The sequence below is a fragment of the Notamacropus eugenii genome, chromosome 5 (genome assembly GCF_028372415.1).
Source record: "Notamacropus eugenii isolate mMacEug1 chromosome 5, mMacEug1.pri_v2, whole genome shotgun sequence".
In the NCBI taxonomy this organism is placed as follows: domain Eukaryota; kingdom Metazoa; phylum Chordata; class Mammalia; order Diprotodontia; family Macropodidae; genus Notamacropus; species Notamacropus eugenii.
This window is the reverse complement of record NC_092876.1, coordinates 70,447,010-70,466,827: the sequence shown is the minus strand read 5'-3', so window position 1 is coordinate 70,466,827 and position 19,818 is coordinate 70,447,010. Positions and strand designations below refer to the sequence as shown.

The following is a 19,818-nucleotide window of genomic DNA, read 5'->3' as shown; positions in this document are numbered from 1 at the left end:
AGTGTTTGCAAGCAAATAGTACTACTGAAGTTCAGTGTTGGTACAAATCTCTGCCACACTTTTCTTCCAAATCTGACTTGGATAAAACCTTCTATACTTGGCATTATTTTTTTGCATATCTTTCTCCCCCCTCCTTTTCAAAATGCTCTCACTTTCAAAATGCCATCTGTCTACAAGGTTGACATATATTCAAGCCAATAGGATACTTTAAAAGGGTTTTTCTCCTGAGTAGGTTAAACATTCCCCCTGCAATTTTGTTGGGCCCTGGAATCAACAGAGACAGCATAGCCCAGCAGAAAGGGCACCAGATTTGGAGTCACAAGTTTGGGGTTCAGATTTTACTTATTCCCTATGGGAAAATCATTCAATATCTCTGGGTCTCATTTCCTCACCCACAAATAGTTCCTACCAGATAGGGCCCAGGATGCACTCCTTCCCCTTTCCAGTGTCACTCACCTGCACATTTGGTCCTGCTGATGAGCGCAGGGCCAGGCTTTCCCGTGCCCCCTTCACCAGGCCGGGTGAGCAACACGCTGATCTCATACTCGGTGTCAGGGTCCAGGTGCCACAGCTTGTAGGTCTGCATGCTCACAGCATGCACCTCTGCCCATGGGCCCCGAGACATGCGATATTCGATCTCCTTGCGCACAATGGGGCCATCACCAATGATGGAGTTGGTGTTGAGTTGAATGATGAGGTAGGTGGAGCCAGCCCGGAGCAACTGGGGAGGTGCGATGGGTGTGGGGGGCTCTGGGGGACAGGAGGAGGTAGGCAGGAAAGGGCAATGTGGCAGAAACCACAGCCATCTCTTGCCCATGTCCAACACTCTAGAATCCCTACGGGGATCTGGGGTGTGCAGGGGGACATAACCCAGAGAGGAACCAAGAAGATACTCTTTCACCCTGACTCCCTCCCCCAATCATACACTGACCCTAACCCACCCAGAGGCCACCCTCTAGGCCTCACTCTCCCAGATCCCTCAGTCTGACCTGGATCCCCCAGGTCTCACCCTAATTCACCTCAGGGGTTCACTGACCCTTAACAATGAGCTCTGCAAAATTGGAGACTCCTGCTCCTCGTGGGGCCTGTGACACACAGCGATAGAGGTCCTGTTCCCCCCGCCCTACTTCGGGCAGCTGAAACGTGGCCAGGAAGCGGCGGTGACTGATGTGCTTTACGGAGGCAGCAGGGACCATCAAACCACCCTGGCGCTAGGGGAGAAGGACAGTAAGCCTAGAGACTACCCTGCCCACCCAGAAACCAAACCCAGAGCCCTGACCACCAGAAAGGAAGAGAATTTGCTGGGGGACCCGCCCACCAGGAATAAGGAGAATGGACAACTACTCTGGGAGGAGGAAAGAGAACCCTGCCCACCAAGGAGAGAAAGAATGAGCTGCCTATAGTGGGGGCAACAAGGGAAGCCTCTCACCTGCAACAGAAACTGCTCAGCCTCTGAGGCCCGCCCAGCTGCCATGCACTGGAAAGTGGCATTCTGACCCGCATTGACTTCCACATCACCCAGACGGGAGAAGTGAGGGGCCTTTGCTGAAGAGAGGGGACAGGGACACAAGGCAGTGAAGATGGGGTACACAGGCAGAATGGAAGAGCCAGGCTTCCCTCCATCACCTCTGGGGCAGGGCCCTCCACATCCCAACACCTCAACCTCTCCAAGGAACGAGGGACAACAGGGAAACTCACCACATGGGTAGCTAAAGAGCAGAATGTCATCCAGGCCTATGTAGCCTCGGCGGTCAGGGGAGATGATGGCCTCAAACAGCACCTGGGACAGCAGGGACCAGAACACTGAGCTCATAATCAAGGCTTCTGCCCATCCCCAGAGTTAACTCTCCCCTTCCCCCAACCCTGCCATCAGTCCATTAATCATCAAGCACTTAGTAAGCATCTTCCAGGTGTCAGGTAAGCTCTAGGTGCTAGAGATACAAGTGCAAAGAATGAAACAATCTCTGCTAGCAAAGGGCTCCTCCTCCTCTCCCCAAAGCCTTGAGCTCCTCCTCCAACCACTCGAAGCCACACAGGTTTTCTTTCATTCATCCACTTGATAAATGTCTAGGTATATAGCGCTAAATTGGGATCTGGGGGGGTGGTAAATGCCAGTAAGTGCTCCTTCCCTGAAGGAGCTGAGGATCTTGTACCTTGTGCCTCCATCCCAACCCTTCTTCTGTGTCTACTCCAAATCCCTTCTACCTGCCCTCTAACCGTAAGGAGCCTGGCCTGCCACAGCCCTCACACCTAGGAGAAGGACCACCAGCCCACCATAGAAGACAGCACTGAGCAGCCACCAGCATCTCCTCACCAAGGTCTGATGCAACTTGGTGTTTAAAGGCCAAGGTCTTAGGGCAGACCCTTAGGGACGGTGAACTTTCCCCAAAGACAACAGAATCATAGATTTAGAGCTGGCAGGGACCTCAGAGGTCCACTGGACCTCTAAGGCTTGCTCCCTGACACAGCAGCCACGGCCAGCTCACCTGGTACTCATTGGGCCAGAAGGTGCTGACTGCCAGCTCAGCCTGGTGCCACTGACGGCCGTGCGAGCCAGACATGTTCCAGACAGCGCTGCCCAAGGGACCTCCATTGACACGCACATAGACTCCCAGGGTCCCGGGGCTGTGCCCATCCCGGCTGTACAGGAAGTAGCTGAACTGTAAGCAGTGGGTGTCATTCTCACTCAGGCTCTGGAAGACCAAGTGGGCCCGCTGACCAGCAGCATGCTGGGAAGCGTTGACCATCAGGTATGAGCCTAGAATGATGGGGGAGGGAGGAGAAAACTAAGTCAATAAACATAAGTCAACAAACATTTATTGAGTACCTACTATGTGCAAGGCACTGTGTTAGGCACTGAGGAGCTAAAGAGGCTTCAGGGAGACAGGGACTGGGGGGCCATAGAGGAGAAACAAAGAGGATCTGGAGGAAGCCAGGGAAGAAGGAGTCAAGGGGAAATGCTGACAGGATGAGACAGAAACCAGAGGATTTCTGTATATTTTGGCAATAAACCATCAGCTCTTAGGTTTAAACTGGGAGGGATCCAAGAGATGGCTAGCATTTATGTACTAGCCAGCATTTCTATTCTACCTTAAGGTTTATAAAGTACCATACACAGTATTTATTACCTCATTCTTTTTGATCTTCATCCCCCTGTGAGACAGATGTTATTATTATCTCCACTTTATAAACAAGGAAACTGAGGCTCAGAACTTCATGACTTGCTACATAGATGGTAAGTCATTCAGGCAGGATTTGAACCCAGACCTTGTGGACTCCAAGTCCAGCCCTCTATCTACAGCTCCACCTAACAGGATCATTGAATCCAACCCCTCATTTAACAGATGAGAGAAATCAAGGCCCAGAGAGTTTCAGGGGCTAGTCAAGGTCACACTGAATATAAGTGGCAGGCCTGGAATTACAACCTCAGTCTCTCTATTCCCAGTCCAGCACTTTTCCCACCTGCATAGAGCTGCCTCTCACAATCCCAGCTACGCATATGAGCCTTTTCATTTTGAAACACCTGGAGCAGGTGGTTTCTGCTCTAGCAAGGTCAGACTGAAGTAATTCTGCAGGGCTGTGAGCTGGGGGTCCTAGTTCTTCTTGAGGATTAGAAAACAAGCTCTTCCTGGGGAGAGCCCAGAGGGACAGGCCCACCTCTCTGGGGTATGGCCTTTAGTACTGAAATGGGGTCAACAAGGGAGGCCCCAACTGGGCCCAGGATTTTGGAAATGATCTGAGGACAAGGAGCCATAGCTTCTTGGAGTGAAGCCAGAGGGGAGCAGGAGGTGATCGGTGGCTGAGGAAGCCACCCAGGAGGGGAGAAGCAGGTGGCAAGGGGCCAAGAGTCAGAGCTATCCCAGTTGACTCCTGGGCTTGGAAGACATCCAACAAAAACTCATTTTCATCTCAGCCCCTGTACCTCCAGAGTTCAGGGCTCCCCTGAGACACCCCTGGAAGGGAATTTCATTCATCTCTCCAAGGCCAGGACTACAGAGTCATGAGGGAAGTGGGCAGGGCTCAGAGATTTGTATTTTTTTAAACAAACTCGTATTCTCTTTTTATGAGTCCATAGACTTCCTCTCTACCATCCTAGTCCCCAACCCAGGAATTAACCTATCCTCCTCCCCTTCTCTCTCCCTGCTCTTTTCTTCCCTTTAAGAAGCCAGCCATTCCTGTCTCTACTTCCTTCTCTCACTTACTCATCAGAGTCCTAGGCTTTCGGCCTGGTGTCACCAATGATCCCCTGCCTTCTCTTCCCATTCTGCTTTGATCCTTCCTGACTCTGGTCCCCAAAGCACTAGTGAACACAGACTCGTGCTCTACCTTCCTCTGGCTATTCTAGGGGTTCAACTTGTCTTCCCAATAGGCTAGAATTTAGGAGTGGGGAACCTACAGCCTCAAGGCCACATGTGACCCTCTAGGTCCTCAAGTACGGCCCTTTGACTGAATCCAAACTTCACAGAACAAATCCCCTTAATAAAAGTATCTAGCCACTAGATACTCCCTGGGGAGAGAATTTGGGCATCCCTAACCTTACCCCTAATGAGAAAGGAAGAGGAAAAAGAAATGTGAGATGTTAACAGGCTACCAGTGCCAGCCAAGACAGGTTCCAGTCTGGGAGGGGAAAGGTAGCAGGAGCAGAAGGAAAGAAAGGAATTCCAGATAGAGATGAAAAAATGGTTCCCCCACTTCCTTGCAGAGTTGAGGAGCTATGAATGTTGAACATGCATATACTGTCACACTTAGTTAATCGGTTGGTTAGTTTTACTAAAGTGCTTCATACACACACACACACTCACACACACACATACACACACATGCATTCACTCACACACTCACACACATACACATACACACACGCATTCACACACACTCACACACACTCACACACGCATTCACACACACACATACACACAGACACACACACACAGACACACAGACACACACACACACACACAGACACACACACAGACACACACACATGCATTCTCACACACTCACACGCATTCACACACACACATTCACGCATACACGCATTCACACACACATACACACACTCACACACACACATACACACATGCATTCACACATACACACACACACATACACACAGACACACACACACACACATACACACACACTCACACACACACACATCCCCTACTACACCCTTTCTTTTCTATCCCTTGTTACAAAGGATGGTTTCTTTAGTGGGGGAGGGGAGGGCAGTTTATATTTGGAAATCGTGGCAATGTGAAAACAAAAGATATCAAGAAAAAAATGTTAAAAGAAAAAAAGAGGGCCCGGATTATTTTCAGGAGGAAGAAAAGGCTGCCTAGTCAGACTCCAAGCTTCCACAGTTGTGAGCTTCTGGGAAAAGGAGAAGGAGGAACAAGGAGGAGAGGGACAGGGAGAAATTGCAGAAAGTTCTAAAATACAGTATGAAAGAGCAGAAAAGATTCCCGGACTAGGAATCAGAAGACCTGGATTCGGTTCCCAACCATGCCACTGACTACACTGTGTGACCCCAGGCAACTCAATCCCCTCCATCTGGGTCATTGATTCAAATGAAGAAATTAGACTAGCTGCCCTCTGAGGGCATTTCCAGCTCCGAGATTCTATGATTTTTTTGATTTGCCTAGAGAGACATCAAAGGCTTACTGCATATAGTGAGTAGGTCTCTGGGGATGTCAGAATGCCGCAGGACACCAGAGCTTAAGGACCTTGATAAGCTGGAGGAAACCAGAGGAGGGCAGCCAAGGTGGTGAAGGACCTGGAGACCCAGCCATATGAGGATCTGTTAGCAGAACTAGGAATGTTTAATCTGGAGGAGAGAAAGCTCAGGATGGTGCGATATCTTTGTTCAGCTCTCTAAAGGACCAGAAGGTAGAAAGATTAGGCTTGTTCTCCTTGGTTGTAGAGGAGAGAAACAACAGGTAGATGGATGCAAAGAGGCCGGTGTAGGATTGATGTCAGGAAAATGTTCCTCCCAAGGAGAGCTGTCCCAAAGTGGACTGGGCCACCCTAAGAGAAATGGTGGGAGTGGTTCGCCCTCCTTGCAGGTCTTCCTGCAGAGGCTGGGTATGCTCTTGTGGGGATTCCTTTTAGCTATGGTTTGGACAAGATGGCCTCAGAGAAGGTTAACAGCTCTAAATTCTGTGACATGACTGTAGCCACCTGGGGTGACAGCTGAGCCCCAAGCTTAGCCCTGGAGAGGTTGCCGAAGATTCTATCTCCAAATGGGGAGAGAAGACAACAAGACTAGTCATCACATTCACTTTCCACCAGGCCATCCAATTGTGATAGGATCTAGGCCTGAGGAGAATCTGGGGCTGAGGGACTCATCCTCTCAAGCCCAGAGGGCACCTGAAGGGAGAAATGGCAATTCTGCCCTTCCCTTCAAAAAGTGGGGGAGGCCATCCTGAGGTCAGGCACATGACCTAGGGGACAGATAAACAAAGCATGCATTAAGCACTTACTGTATGACAAGAACTATGTTAACTGCTGAAGATGCAGATGTTAGTCAGTAAGACAGTCCGAGCTCAGAGAACTTACATTCCAAGGGGGAAGACAACACACAGGAGCTATGAGTCCAGGCACAAGATAAGAGGGAGCAGAGTTTGAGCAGAAAATATGGTATGGAAGGGAGGGGAATCCTCAGGGCGGGGGAGACTAGGAGGGCCAAAAAAGAGGGAGTAGGGGAGACCATGTAGGAGCAAGAACAGCTACTGACGGAAAGAGTGTCCAAGGCTTAGGGACAATTTGAAGGCAATGAGGGAGGAGGAGGAGAGGTATGAGAAAAGCTCCCTGGCCCTGATGATCATAATGGGGCAAAAGAATGGTAAACAACGAAGGGGATCACAGATATCAAGCTGGAGAGGACCCTAAAGATCACCTAGTCCAAAGCCCTCATGAAATAGATGAAGAAAATGAAGTCAGAGAAACAGTCATTTGTCTGTCACACAGGTAATGACTATGTGCCCCATCTTCAGGGCTCTTTCCACCACATCACAATGAACCTGCCTGTTGGGAAAGGTCCATGGAAGGGCAGAGAAAATAAATGGGGAAGGCTCACAGTGGAGCAGGAAGGAAGCAGAATCAGGCACGGTTCACAACAGAGCATTTGGGGTGGGGTGAGATGGGGAGGCAAACAGGGAAGGTTTGCTGTGGGGCAGGGAAAGATCCAAAAAGGCTCCCACAGTGGAGAAACAAAGTAAGCTTACTCTGGGGCAGAGAAGGGAGATTAGGAGGGGATCACTGTGGGATAGGAAGGATGATTAGTAAAAGTTCAGAGCAGGACAGAGAAGAGGATCAGAGAAAAGGTGATGGAGCAGGGATGGGGAATCTGGGAAACTTCACTGTGGGTCAGGAAAGAAAGAGGATCAGGGAAAGCTCACCATAAGGCAAGTGTAAAGGGAGGTGTTCTCCCCACAGACAAATATCCTCTTCCTGCTTCCAGGGGGACCATGTGGGATTTCTCAGGGGCTGGCTTCTGAACATATACAACTCATCACTGAGTTCAGTCCCATAATTCGCTGATGAGTCAGAATGCTGCATATGCTAAGGGGATGCCCTGAGCCTTAGCCCTTTCTCTTCCTTCTGTTTTGTCTACGCAAGTTGGTGCCTTTTATGTCTTCATGACTTTGGTATAGGATCTTCTGAAAACTCAAAAGGCCCAGAAGCCTTTTGGTCATAATGGCAGTATCTACCACTAGTAAGGTGATAGAAGCAGCATCCCCCTGAAGCAGCAATGTCTGTCAGCAAGGGGGAAGTCCTTGCACTGGGAAGCTTGACCACCACCGAGGGAGTGTTGAAGCAGCAGAGGGTGGGAGATGGCACCAGGGGAGGGGTTGGCATCAGACAATGTAACATGACTGATCAGTAGTCTTGTAAAACCTATTTATATCCAAGTGGAGCTTGAATGTTGATTCTTAATTAACTGCACTAGCAGTAATAAGTAAGTTACAAAGCTCTGTTCTGATCATTCTGTACTGCATGCTAAGATTCTCCTTTGCTTATCATGGTTTCTTTTAAATGGGAACAAGTCTCCTACACTATACCTGGATTCATATTTGTACACTGAGCACCTCTTTTATTTTGTCCCTCTTGGAGGAGACCTTATACCAGATCCAAAATAGAACTGTGCTCAGATTAGCCAGGGTAAGAGGTGATAAGGCAATGAATGTGAGAGTGGGGAATGCAGTTTTCTGAGGGGGAAGTCAGGATCCCCTAGCAGTAAACCTGATACTACACAACTACACGTTAATGCTACAGGGGCAGATACCCTGAGCCTTTACGAGTCTCAGTAGTGGTTGCATCTGTGTTAGATAAGAAAGGAAGAGGGTTAGGAAAGGTTTAGTGTTGGGAGAAAGTAAGAGAAGTTTCACTACAGGGCAAGGAAGAGGGGAGAGAAGAAAATGGCTCACCTCAGTGCTGGGAAACAATCCAACAATTCTGAAATTTTGAATTATGTGAGAAAAGTGACTAAACCACCCACATTCTTTGACTAAGTAACTCTACACCTCCTCCCAGGTATATACTTCATAAAAGTCAAAGAAAGAAAGAAAATTCCCATACATGCCAAAATATTAATAACAGAGCTTTTTAGGGTAGCAAAGAACTGAAAACAAAGTGATTGTCCATTGATTGGACTGAACCAATGATGACATATGAATGTAATAAAATTCTGAGAAACATGAAAAGATTTGTATGAACTAGTACAGAAAAACAAGCAGAATCATGAGAACATTGGACACAATGACAACAATTAAATGAAGATACTCCAAAAGGAATCATACTGTGAATGACAGAAAAACCAATAAAGATCCTAGGGAAGAGACAACAAAAGATAACTCCTCTCCCATGACAGAGAGATGAAAGTCAACTAGGAGAGATACTGTAGACATTGTCAGACGTTTTTGTATTAAGATGCTTTTGCTTCATTGTTTCTCCTTGTCACAAAGAAAGGTTCAGTCTGGAGGTGGAGGAGAGACGTAACTGACATAAAGCATCAATAAAGCATATTTTTTAAAGAAAGGAAGAAAAAGGCTCACCATGAGGCAGGTCTGGTGGGAACCGAGGACCAGCATCATTGCGCACTTGCTCCCACTGGAAATCATCATACTGGGCCTGACTATATTCACATGGTGCCACTGGGTCTCCATCCTCATCAAAAGAGCAGCCAGCTGTGGGAACAGGAAAGCTAATTTATGTCAAATTCATCCTGGGGTCACCCTCCAGCTTACCACTAAGACAAATTACTCCAAGGTAGCTCCTACATCACCTCCCACCCAAGAGACCTATAGAAACTGAGTTTAACCTCCACTTTTAGAAAAATCACATGGAAGATCAGACTGGGGAAAGGGGCATTGAAGGAAGGGAGGTTCAACAAAAGGCTGGGGATAGGATCTGTGCTGCTGTATTGGAGTCCCCACCCCTGGACTAAAACCACAGAACATCTTGTGTTTCCTAATTCAGGAGCCAATCCACCCACAGTGTATACTCTGATATGGACACGCACACACACTCAACACATACCACACACATAACTAGAGATATAAAATCTGCATGTTTGAGGCTATTTAGAGAACTATAGGAGGGAATCTTAAAAACGTCTGCCTCACTTATGTGGTTTAACACAATAGCATTAAATCATGCTATCTCAAAGTTGGAAGGGACCTCCAAGGTGACTTAGTCATTCCAGTCAGAACCCGCAAGGAATCTCTCCAACAAATCTCACTTATTCGTTCAATTCAAGAAACATTTGTTGAGAACCTAAGAGTGCTAGGCATTGCTCTAGATGCTAAGGACACAAAGACAAAAGAATAAAATTATCCCTGCCCTCAAGGAGCTTACATTGTAGGAGCAAGATTGAATGGTATAGAAATAAGTAAATGCAAAATAAAGTCTTACAATGTAATTTCATAAGGAAGGACACACAAATCGCTAGGGGAATTGGGAAAGACCTCATGCAAATGGTGGCACCTATAATATGATTTTTTTAAAAAGAAATGCAGGAAGGAAGGAAAGTAGGAAGGGAGGGAGGGAAGGAAGGAAGGAAGGAAGGAAGGAAGGAAGGAAGGAAGGAAGGAAGGAAGGAAGGAAGGAAGGAAGGAAGGAAGGAAAGAAGGAAAACTAACAATTTACAAGGTGGAGGTGAGAAGAAAGCACATTACAAACATGGCACCCATGCAAAGGCACAGAGGTGGGAGATAACATTTCATTATGGGAAATAGGCAACTAGGCAGTTTGACAAGAATGAAGAGTATATGAAATAAAATTTTTTCTGATATTAACATAAACAAAATGACTTGTTACCAATGTGGAGGTCATTTCTGAATCAGTTATCTATATAAAGCCAGATCAGTGACTTGTTGGTTCAAGATCAGTACCAATTAGAAGAAAGTATAAAAATGAAAAGCTATGGAGTACTAGTGAAGCAACTCCAATCTGTTCTACTTCAGCAAGCTGTTGCTACCCCAAAATGGGAAATGGATTAACAGATATGGACACAGACTACTGTCATTTCCTAAGAAAGGTAATCATCACAATATGGAGATCAAAAGAGCCTCCAAAACCCTCCCCAAGAAAGACACTTGATCACCTCCTAAGCAGGAGATATGACAGTCAAGGATGACAATGTTTTAGAATAATAACTTCTTTTGTAAAATCTTATTTTTTAAAAAGGATAGAAATGATTATAAGAAGTCTTGCTGCATTAAACGGTGAAAAGCAGTAGAAGAAGAAAAACACATGTGCAGAAAAGTGAGAGAGGCCCAACTAAGACAGACCATACTGAGGACATTTAAGTATGAAACTGGATGTAGGATAATGAACAGATCAAAGAAAGGCTAACATCTGTAAAATAAAAAAAAAATAAATAAATAAATAAAGTCTATACCAAACTCTTTTTCTCTATCAATGACAGTGGGGTTACCACCTTTGCATCCTAACATCACAGTCCCCAGTGTTCTGCATTAGGCAGTACAAATGGTATTCAGGGGGAGGGGAGGAGAATCATAGACCTTATTCTAACACAAAAAAAAAGTCAACTGAGACAACATGGATAATTACTAATCTACACGCCTGGTTTCCCATCTATAAAAAAATCTGTATGAGAATATTCTATAAATAATCTACATGCACATCAAGGGCATGTGATAAAGATAAGAGAAGGGAACAGGAAGGTTTTTACAAATGTTATTCAATGGCAGACCAAATCCTTCTAGTCACACAAGTGATTAAAATGTACAAATAGTACAAGATCCTCCTGTGTTTATTGTTCATTGACAACTGAAAAGAATTGTATTTGGGAGCACAAAGGCCACCTTAAAAACTCTTGTATAACAAGATCTCTTCCATGCCCAAATCAAAATCATGCAAGATTCCTTCAAAGATCTAACAACAGAAATAACTTCATTCAATGACACTCTGGTTATGAAAAACAAACAAGGCATAAAGTTGCTTCAGGCATTAGTCTCTGTGTTACAGAACAAGGTGCCAGTCACTTTGGTAAAAGTAGTTTCTTCACCAGGAGTTCTCTACATCAATAAAATTACAGTTCCAAATAAATGGGGGGAAGGAGGAGACCCGAACCAGTGAGACATATGCTCACCAAAAGCAATCTGTCACTATCATGGAGGATGTCTCAGATACCACAGTTTACAGATGACATTGTACTAATTGCATCATGCCTCACATCATTTCAGAGTTTCCTAATAAGGCCTATTATCACTGAAAAGAATTTTACCTTACAATCTACACTGGGAAAACCAAGTGGATGAAGAATACCAATAATTCAGGCTATGACGTGCTATCAGATGGACATTCCATAGAGTTGGTCCATCTGTATATAAATCTTAGACAGACACTGCAGATGAACAATGAAGTGGGTCCAAAGTTGACGAGGAGGAGGAGACTGTTAGATTTACCTTATGAATAGTTCAGTGCTTTTAAAGACCCACAAGGTCCTTCTGGAAACAAAGCCTATAAATATTCTTCTACTGATGCTATCTGGCTCACATGGATTTGTGATTTAACTTTGTAAATTTAACCTTGGAAATCATCCAAATGGCAATGGAAAGGTACCTAGGGAATCTCAGTAGGATGCAATACATAATCAAGAAAGTACTGCATAGGTGAATTAACATAAAGAGTATCATCAGAGAGACGCATCATTAAAAGGGAGTAGACCAGCTCTGTAGCAAGAGTAAGGTATAGCCAATGGGAAAAAAGCCCACACATTCTACTGGCATCCACATAATGCCAAGATCTTCAAAAACCTGAGAAGAAGGTGAAAGTTCTCACTGGTTTATGATTTGCATGATTGAAGGAAAATATACATATCAATGCCATCAGAGATTCGGACCAGGTTCCTGACTGTCGGGATCTTTTTTGGATCCTGATTGTTATACAGTGTCATAATTATACTTTCCTAATTCTCATCATAATTTGATCAGCACACCATTTCAGCCCTCCTTCACTCAAAACGAAGTCAAGTGCAAGTCATGTCATCATTTCTCTGATGGCGTGGTCTTCTTCGGCAATGAAAGATGAACACATACACACACACACACACACACACACACACACACATACACACACAAGCATACCATTTATCCCATAATCCAAATCACTGATCAAAATGTTAAACAGCAGAATACCAAATACTCTGAAATGCTCTACCAGAGATCTCCCTCCAAGTTAACATCAAACCATTAATGGCTACTATTTTCATGTAGTCAATCAACCAGTTATGAATATGCAAAATTGTATAATCATCTAACTCAATTTTATCCATATTTCCCACAGATAATGTCTGAAGCCAGATTTGAACTTGGAAGATGAGTCTTCCTGATTCCAAGCCCAGGGTTCTATCTACTGCACCACCTAGTTGTCCCTGCCTAATAACTATGTGTGTACAAGTTAAATACAGCACAAATGGGGGGGGGGGTAATCTTAAAATGAAGGCAGTAGCAGTGAGGAAGACTGAAGAAGACTTCTTGCCAAAAGTAGGCTTTGAGATGAGTCTTAAAAGAAGACGGAAGTGAGAAGGAGACAGCATTCCATGTATGGCATGGGGGGCATATTTAAAAGGCATGGAGGAAGACAGTGGCATGCCATATGTGAAGAACAACAAGAAGGCTAGTGGAGCTAGACCATAAGAGTATGTGGAAGAGTGGCAACTAGGTGGCACAGTGGATAGAGCACCAGCCCTGGAGTCAGAAGGACCTGAGTTCAAATTCAGCTTCAGACACTTACAAGCTATGTGACACCTCCAATTGCCTTAAAAAAGAGAATATATGGGAGACAATGATGTGGAAGACTGGAAAGGTAGATTGTGAAGGGCTTTAGAAGCTATGTGGGTCACTGGGATTTATTGAGTAGGAAAGGGATATAGTCAGACCTGTGCTTTAGTACCTTTGGCTGCTGAATAGAGGATGACCCAGAGTTAGGAAAGACTTGGGCAGGGAAACCAACGAGCAGGCTATTGCAATAATCCAAACATGAGAAAATAAGTCTATGCTAGGGTAATAGTAGTGTGAGTAGACAGAAGGGGACATACATGAGAGATGTTGTGAAGGTCGAAATGACAAGATTCAGCAACAGACTGGCCATATGGAGTGAGTACAAGAGAGAAATTAAGGACAATATTAAGATTGAGGGCCTGGGTACCTGGGAGAATGGTGGAGCTCTAGACAGTAATAGGGAATTTGGAAAAAGAGGAGAACTTGGGAAAGAAAGACCACAAGTTTTGCTTTGGACATGTTGAGTTAAATATGTCTATTGGACGTCTAACCTGAGATGAGAGACTGGAGCTCAGGACAGAGGTTAGGGCTGGATATATAGATGTAGGAATCACCTGCACAGAGATGAACTCATGGAAGCTGATGAGATCACCAAAGGAGATAGTATAGAGGGTGAAGAAAAGTGGTCCCAAGACAGATCCTTAGAGGACACTCATAGTTATTGAGGATGACATGGACGAAGATCTAGCAAAGGAGGCCTAGAAGCGGTCAAACAGGGAGGAGAAAAACCTAACCAAGAGAGGAGGGAGATCAACAGTACAGAGGTCAAGAAGGATGAGGACTGAGAAAAGACCATGAGATTTGGCCATTAAGAGATCACTGGTGACTGGAGGTTGAAGGCAGAATTCCAAGGTTTTTGAATCAATTGAGAGGAAAGAAAGTGGAATCATCAATTGCAGCTTAGTGAGAAGGGGAAGAGAGCTATAGGATAACAGAGAGATAAAAGTGAGGAGTATTTAAGGATAGGACAGATGTAGTTGTGTCTGTAAGCAGCAGGAAAGCAACCAGTAATGAGGGAGACAATGAAGATTAGAGTAGGGATGACAGAAAGAGGATGATGGGATATGGTATCTGGCCCTGTGACGGGAACTCATTAGTGAACCACATGGGAACTTATTAGGGGCAGCTCCTACTTTATTTTTTCTATCTCAGGATTCAATTCCCTAAGTCATTTGTGGTCTTCCTTTTCTCTGTTTTCTTGGGAAGAGAAATCAAACCAATAAGATTTGAGTATTTCTACCTTCTCTCGATCATCATTTTTCATGGCTCCAATCACCTGGAGCATCAGTCCTATCTTTGAGCCTCCTTGTTTTCCCCACAAAATTCCTATCATTTCCACCCAGCAACCAGTTCCTTCTAGTAAGTAAGACACAGTTCCAGAATAGCAATTCTCTTTATTGCTTCTTCCACCTTTCAAAGGATGAAGTTATCATCAAGGCCAATTAAGAAATTAACAACTGTTGCGCTTTTTGGCAGGACGAGAGTTCCCAGTAAATATCTGGATAACTCAAGTGTCTCACTACCACCACATCATGTTTTTGAGCTAGGATTGTGGGATATTTCCTAAAATTCATATCAATTTCTTCTTTTTGTCTAAGTTATCAATGGCTTTTTCCAGTAATGATATCACTTCTGTCTCTTCTTCCATTTTCCCCCCTTTATCCAAATGTTCTCCACCATCTTTTCTTCCTCTAGTCCCTGAATATATGGTCTCATCCATATACAGGGTATCCAGAAAGTCTTCCTAGTTTAAAACTACACTAAGACTTTTGGGACACAAGGTATATTCTTAGTATAAAATATTATCCCCATCCCTAATCCTGTTTTTACCTATCCTTTTCATTTTAAATGAGATATACCATTCCAGACGTTGTCTCAGAATACTCAGTTTCAAAGACATAGATGAGGTCCAACTTGCCTCTTGGCATTAGAATCTCTAGTTCTCCTGGCTTGTTACCCATACATTTTACGTAGGTACTATGGACAGCAGTGGTTGTGGATTTTATTACTGAGTCCTTTATTGGAATATCACCCCTTTGGAACGTCTGAACATTCCTGGTACCACTCTTCCTACCTTATAATGACTATCTATGATACCTAGCTTAATGTATAAACAGAGGCAATTCTCTCTCTGTCTCTCTCTGTCTCTCTCTTTGTCTCTCTCCTTCTCTCTCTCTCTCTCTCTCTCTCTCTCTCTCTCTCTCTCTCTCTCTCTCTCTCTCTCTCTCCTTTCCTTTACTACTTAGTTCAAAGCCCTTTTGATTACACTGACAATAGACTGGACAAACTCATTCTTCCCAGCCCTCATTAGCTGTACTCTATCCCTGGTCAAGGGTCCATCATTTTACATATGTATGAATGTACGTGTGTATACATATATACACACATATGTACATACATATACATATATTAAGTCATCAATATTCTAGTAGCCAATCACATAGCATTTATTAACTGCCTTCTATGTTCCAGGCTTTGTGTTAAGCACTGTTATGTTAAAAACAAATAATAATTCCCATTTCCACAGAGTTTTCAGTTTTTAAAAAATGCTTTCTTCATAAAAATCTTATGTGATAGGTAGAGCAAGTATTATTAAGTCGCCCCCAATTTACAGATGAGAAAACTGAGGTTTAGAAAAGTTCAGTGATTTGCCTATGGTTACCTAGTTTGCGTCAGAACCAGGATTCAAACCCAGGTCTCCTAAGTCCAAATATTGCTCTCTTCCCACTAAACCAAGGATTGTTTGTTTTCTGGATTTCATGACCTCCACTAGGCCACAAAGACAGTGAAAATTCTCACTTAAAAAAAAAAAGACTGGATCTCCCCATTTCACCCAAAGTGGAAGTACAAGGGCCAGGTCCTACTCTGCCAAGTACAGGAGCTTTCCCCTGCCCCATTTGTCCCTCTTTAGAAATCTTCCGTTCCTTGGGTCTCACTATTTAAATGTCAAACTTGCTGCAAATTCGATTTGCTTAGCTTACTGCAGTTCAGAACTCACAAGCTCAAGAGATCTGCCAGCCTCAATCTCCCTGTTGTCAGGGATTACAGGCAGACCCCACCACTCTCAGTGGAAATCCTCTCTTTCAAAAAGGAAGCAGAAAGGGGGTAAGAGAACTCATTAAATAAAAATTTTACCACATGGAAATTGAGCTCATTTTCTGAACTCTTCCTACTAGGAGTCTCTGCTTTATTTTTAATGATCTTCACAGACTTCTAAAAATGGAAGCAGGGAGGCCCATGGGCAGACAGGCACTCAATAATATTTATTAAGCACCTACTATGTGTCAGGCATTGTGCTAAGTGCTGGGGATACAAAGGATGAAAAAATAGTGATACCTGTTCCCAAGTTGTTAATGGAGAAACAAAAATTCGAGGAAGGGAGCCACATTATGAGGCAGGCCCGAGCAAAATGAAAGGGCAGTTGCTCATCCCTGCCCTGTGAAATGCCAATCTGTTCCAAACACCCTGAGCTCAATATTTCCAAAATGAACTCATTATCTTTTCCCCTAAACTCCCCTCCCCACTGACCCCAACCCCACCTCCTACCTTACCTATTACCATAGAAGGCTCACAACCTAGGAGTCATCCTGGACTCCTCACTGTCTCATACACACACCACCATATCCACCCTGTTGTCATTTCTCAAATACTCCTTTTCTCTTCTGACACTGCTACCCTCTGGTGCAGGCCCTCATTACCTCACACCTGGACTATTACAATAGTATGCCTACCTTAAGTCTCTCCCCACTCCAACTAATCCTCCAATCAGTCAGTAAGGCAATATTCCTAAACTATAGGCCGTACCATGTCAATCCCCTGCTCAGTAAACTCCAATGGCCCCTCACTGCCTCTAGAATCAAATACAAAATGCTCTATGTGGCATCCAAAGTCCTTTACAGCCTAGCCCCTTCCTACCTTTCCAGTCTTCTTATACACTACTCCCTGATGTGTACTCTGTGATTCAGTGATACTGGCCTCCTGGCCATTCCATGAATAAGATGGAGCCATGTCACAGAGCCAGGAATTTTTTCTGGCTGGCCCCCATGGCTGAAATGTTCCCCCTCCTCTGTTCTACCTCCCTAGCTTCCTTCAAGCTCCAAATAAAATCTCATATTTCCTTCAAATCTCACATTGCCTTCCCCCACCCCACTTCATTCAAGTGCCTTCCCTTCATTAATTATTTCCTATTAACCTTTATATAGCTTACTTTGTATTTATTTGTTTGCATCATATCTCTCCCATTAAAATGTAGACTCCCTGGGTGTATGAACTGCCTTTTGCCTTTTTTTTTTTTTTGTATCTGCAACACTTGCCACAGTGCCTAACACGTGTTGTTGTTATTCAGTCGTGTCCATCTCTTTGTGACCCCATTTAGGGTTTTCTTGGCAGAGATACTGGAGCGATTTGTCATTTCCTTCTCCAGCTCATTTTACAGATGAGGAAACTGAGGTAAACAGAGTGAAGTGACTTGCCCAGAGTCACACAGCTAGTAAGTGTCTGAGGCCAGTTTTGAACTCAGGAAAATGAGTCTTCCTGATGCCAGGCCCAGGTGCTCTATCCACTGCACCACCTTGCTGCCCATGACACAAAGTGAGTGCTCAATACATGCTTATTGATTGACTGGTAGATTGACTACTTCTCAGGGTTGCTGTGAGGATCAAATTAGATTATAATTCCAAAGCACTTAACACAGTGTCTGGTACAAAGTAAGTGACATATAAATATTAGCTATTATTATTATATTCTTCAGAATTCACTGATTTCTCCCTCTTCTGAAATCCTACAACATCTATGATGTGTACCACACAATTCAGTTCTTGATTTTATCAAGAATCCTTTCCTACACCTCTGCTAAAGTTCTCTTGGTGCCTTATGGGAGTGTAGAGGTGACTCTCTCTTGTTAAAGACAATGTCAGCAAAACACAAGCTCTGACAAGTCCTACAAAGATAAAAATTATTGGGCATGGGTTGGCTGGCCATGGACAATGTATCTTTCATCAGAGGATCAACACAGCTAAGTGTGGAAAGATTCATCACCATAAGCTTGGTCACTAAGCGATGATTTTTTTTTAAATACCACAACATGTAGGTTATTATTGCTGTAACAGAAAGATCACAGAATTTGGAGGCAAAGGATCTGTGTTTAACCCTTGGTTCTGCTGGTTATTACCTATACAAACACTGACAACATACTTAACCCTCTGTGGAACCCAGTTTCCTATCTGTTAAAAAAAGAAGAAAATTGGACCAGATGGTCTTTGAAGTCTTTTCCAACTCAAAACTATCATCTTACCTACGGAACCCTCTACTAAAGAATAGGAAATTAGGGATTTGCTCAGCATAGGAATCCCCTGACCAATGAAATCACAGTCCTTTCAAAGTATTGTTTACCATAACTCCAAACCTGGCATTCCCTCCCTCCCACCTTTTGCCAGTCTTATTTCATAATTCTCTCTTTTTGTGAACTGCCCATTCCAATTAAACTGGACTGCTTGGTGTTTTCGTATGTTACATTCTGTCTTCCACCTCCACTGATTTGCACAGGCTGTGGCTGTGTCTGGAATGGACACTTTCTTTACCTCTTCCTCTTAGAATCGCTAGTTTTTCCTTGAAAGCACAGCTCAGGTATGATGCTCACCCTTGTTAGTATTCAATCTATTTAAATCGCTTTGTGTTACTTTAGATATTGAGTTTCTAATCTTTATACATATTATATCCCCCAGTAGAATATAATCCCTTTCAAGGAGGACATTGTTTCACTTTTCTTTTTGTAACCCAGAGACTATGTAGTAAGGTACAAGGCTTAAGAAATGCTTATTGAATTAAAATGAATTGCCCAACCTCTCCCCCTTCCCCCATCTTACAAAATGAGGATATTAGGGTTGGAATTACAATGTGTCCATCCTTCATTGCCGAAGAAGACCATGCCATCAGAGAAATGATGACATGACTTGCACTTGACTTTGTTTTGAGTGAGGGAGGGTTGTGCAGGGTCACCAGCCTCACTTCTCCTCCAGAGCCATCTGAATCCAGTGACCAGCTATTCATCAGGATGACTGGAGATGACCCAGGAAGAGGCAGCTGGGGTTAAGTGACTTGCCCAGGGTCACACAGGCAGTGAGTGTTAAGTGTCTGAGGTGAGATTTGAACTCAGGTCCTCCTGACTCCTGCACTGGTGCTCTATCCACTGCACCACCTAGCTGCCCCATTTGGATTGGAAAGAGACTTGCCCAAGGTCTCATTTCATGTTAATGGCTGAGCCAAGACTCAACTTTGGGTCTCCTGACTGGTAATTTTTTTTTTCTAAGCAATCATGGTTAAGTGACTTGCCCAGGGTCGGGCAGCTAATAAGTGTCTGGGTATGGATTTGAATTCAGGCCCTCATAAGTGCAGGGCTGGTGATCCACTGTGCCACTGAGTTGGCTCCTATAAAATCTTCTTAAAACCAAAAGCCAGTAAGCTTCTCCCCCTAACTTCCCAGTCTTATTTCCTATTACTACCCTTTCTA

General features: G+C 44.2%; 1 protein-coding gene across 2 annotated transcripts in view; it reads right to left on the bottom strand.

Annotated features, from left to right (window-relative positions):
• PTPRU (protein tyrosine phosphatase receptor type U) overlaps positions 1-19,818 on the bottom strand; it is a 104,384-nt gene that overhangs the window by 65,642 nt on the left and 18,924 nt on the right. For both annotated transcript variants that reach the window (XM_072609626.1, XM_072609625.1), the window contains exons 2-7: positions 9,057-9,188; positions 2,487-2,758; positions 1,699-1,780; positions 1,430-1,545; positions 1,037-1,211; positions 457-750 (exon numbers count right to left, since the gene is read on the bottom strand). In XM_072609626.1, coding sequence (XP_072465727.1) covers positions 457-750; positions 1,037-1,211; positions 1,430-1,545; positions 1,699-1,780; positions 2,487-2,758; positions 9,057-9,188 — 1,071 coding nt within the window. The remainder of the gene's footprint in view (positions 1-456; positions 751-1,036; positions 1,212-1,429; positions 1,546-1,698; positions 1,781-2,486; positions 2,759-9,056; positions 9,189-19,818) is intronic.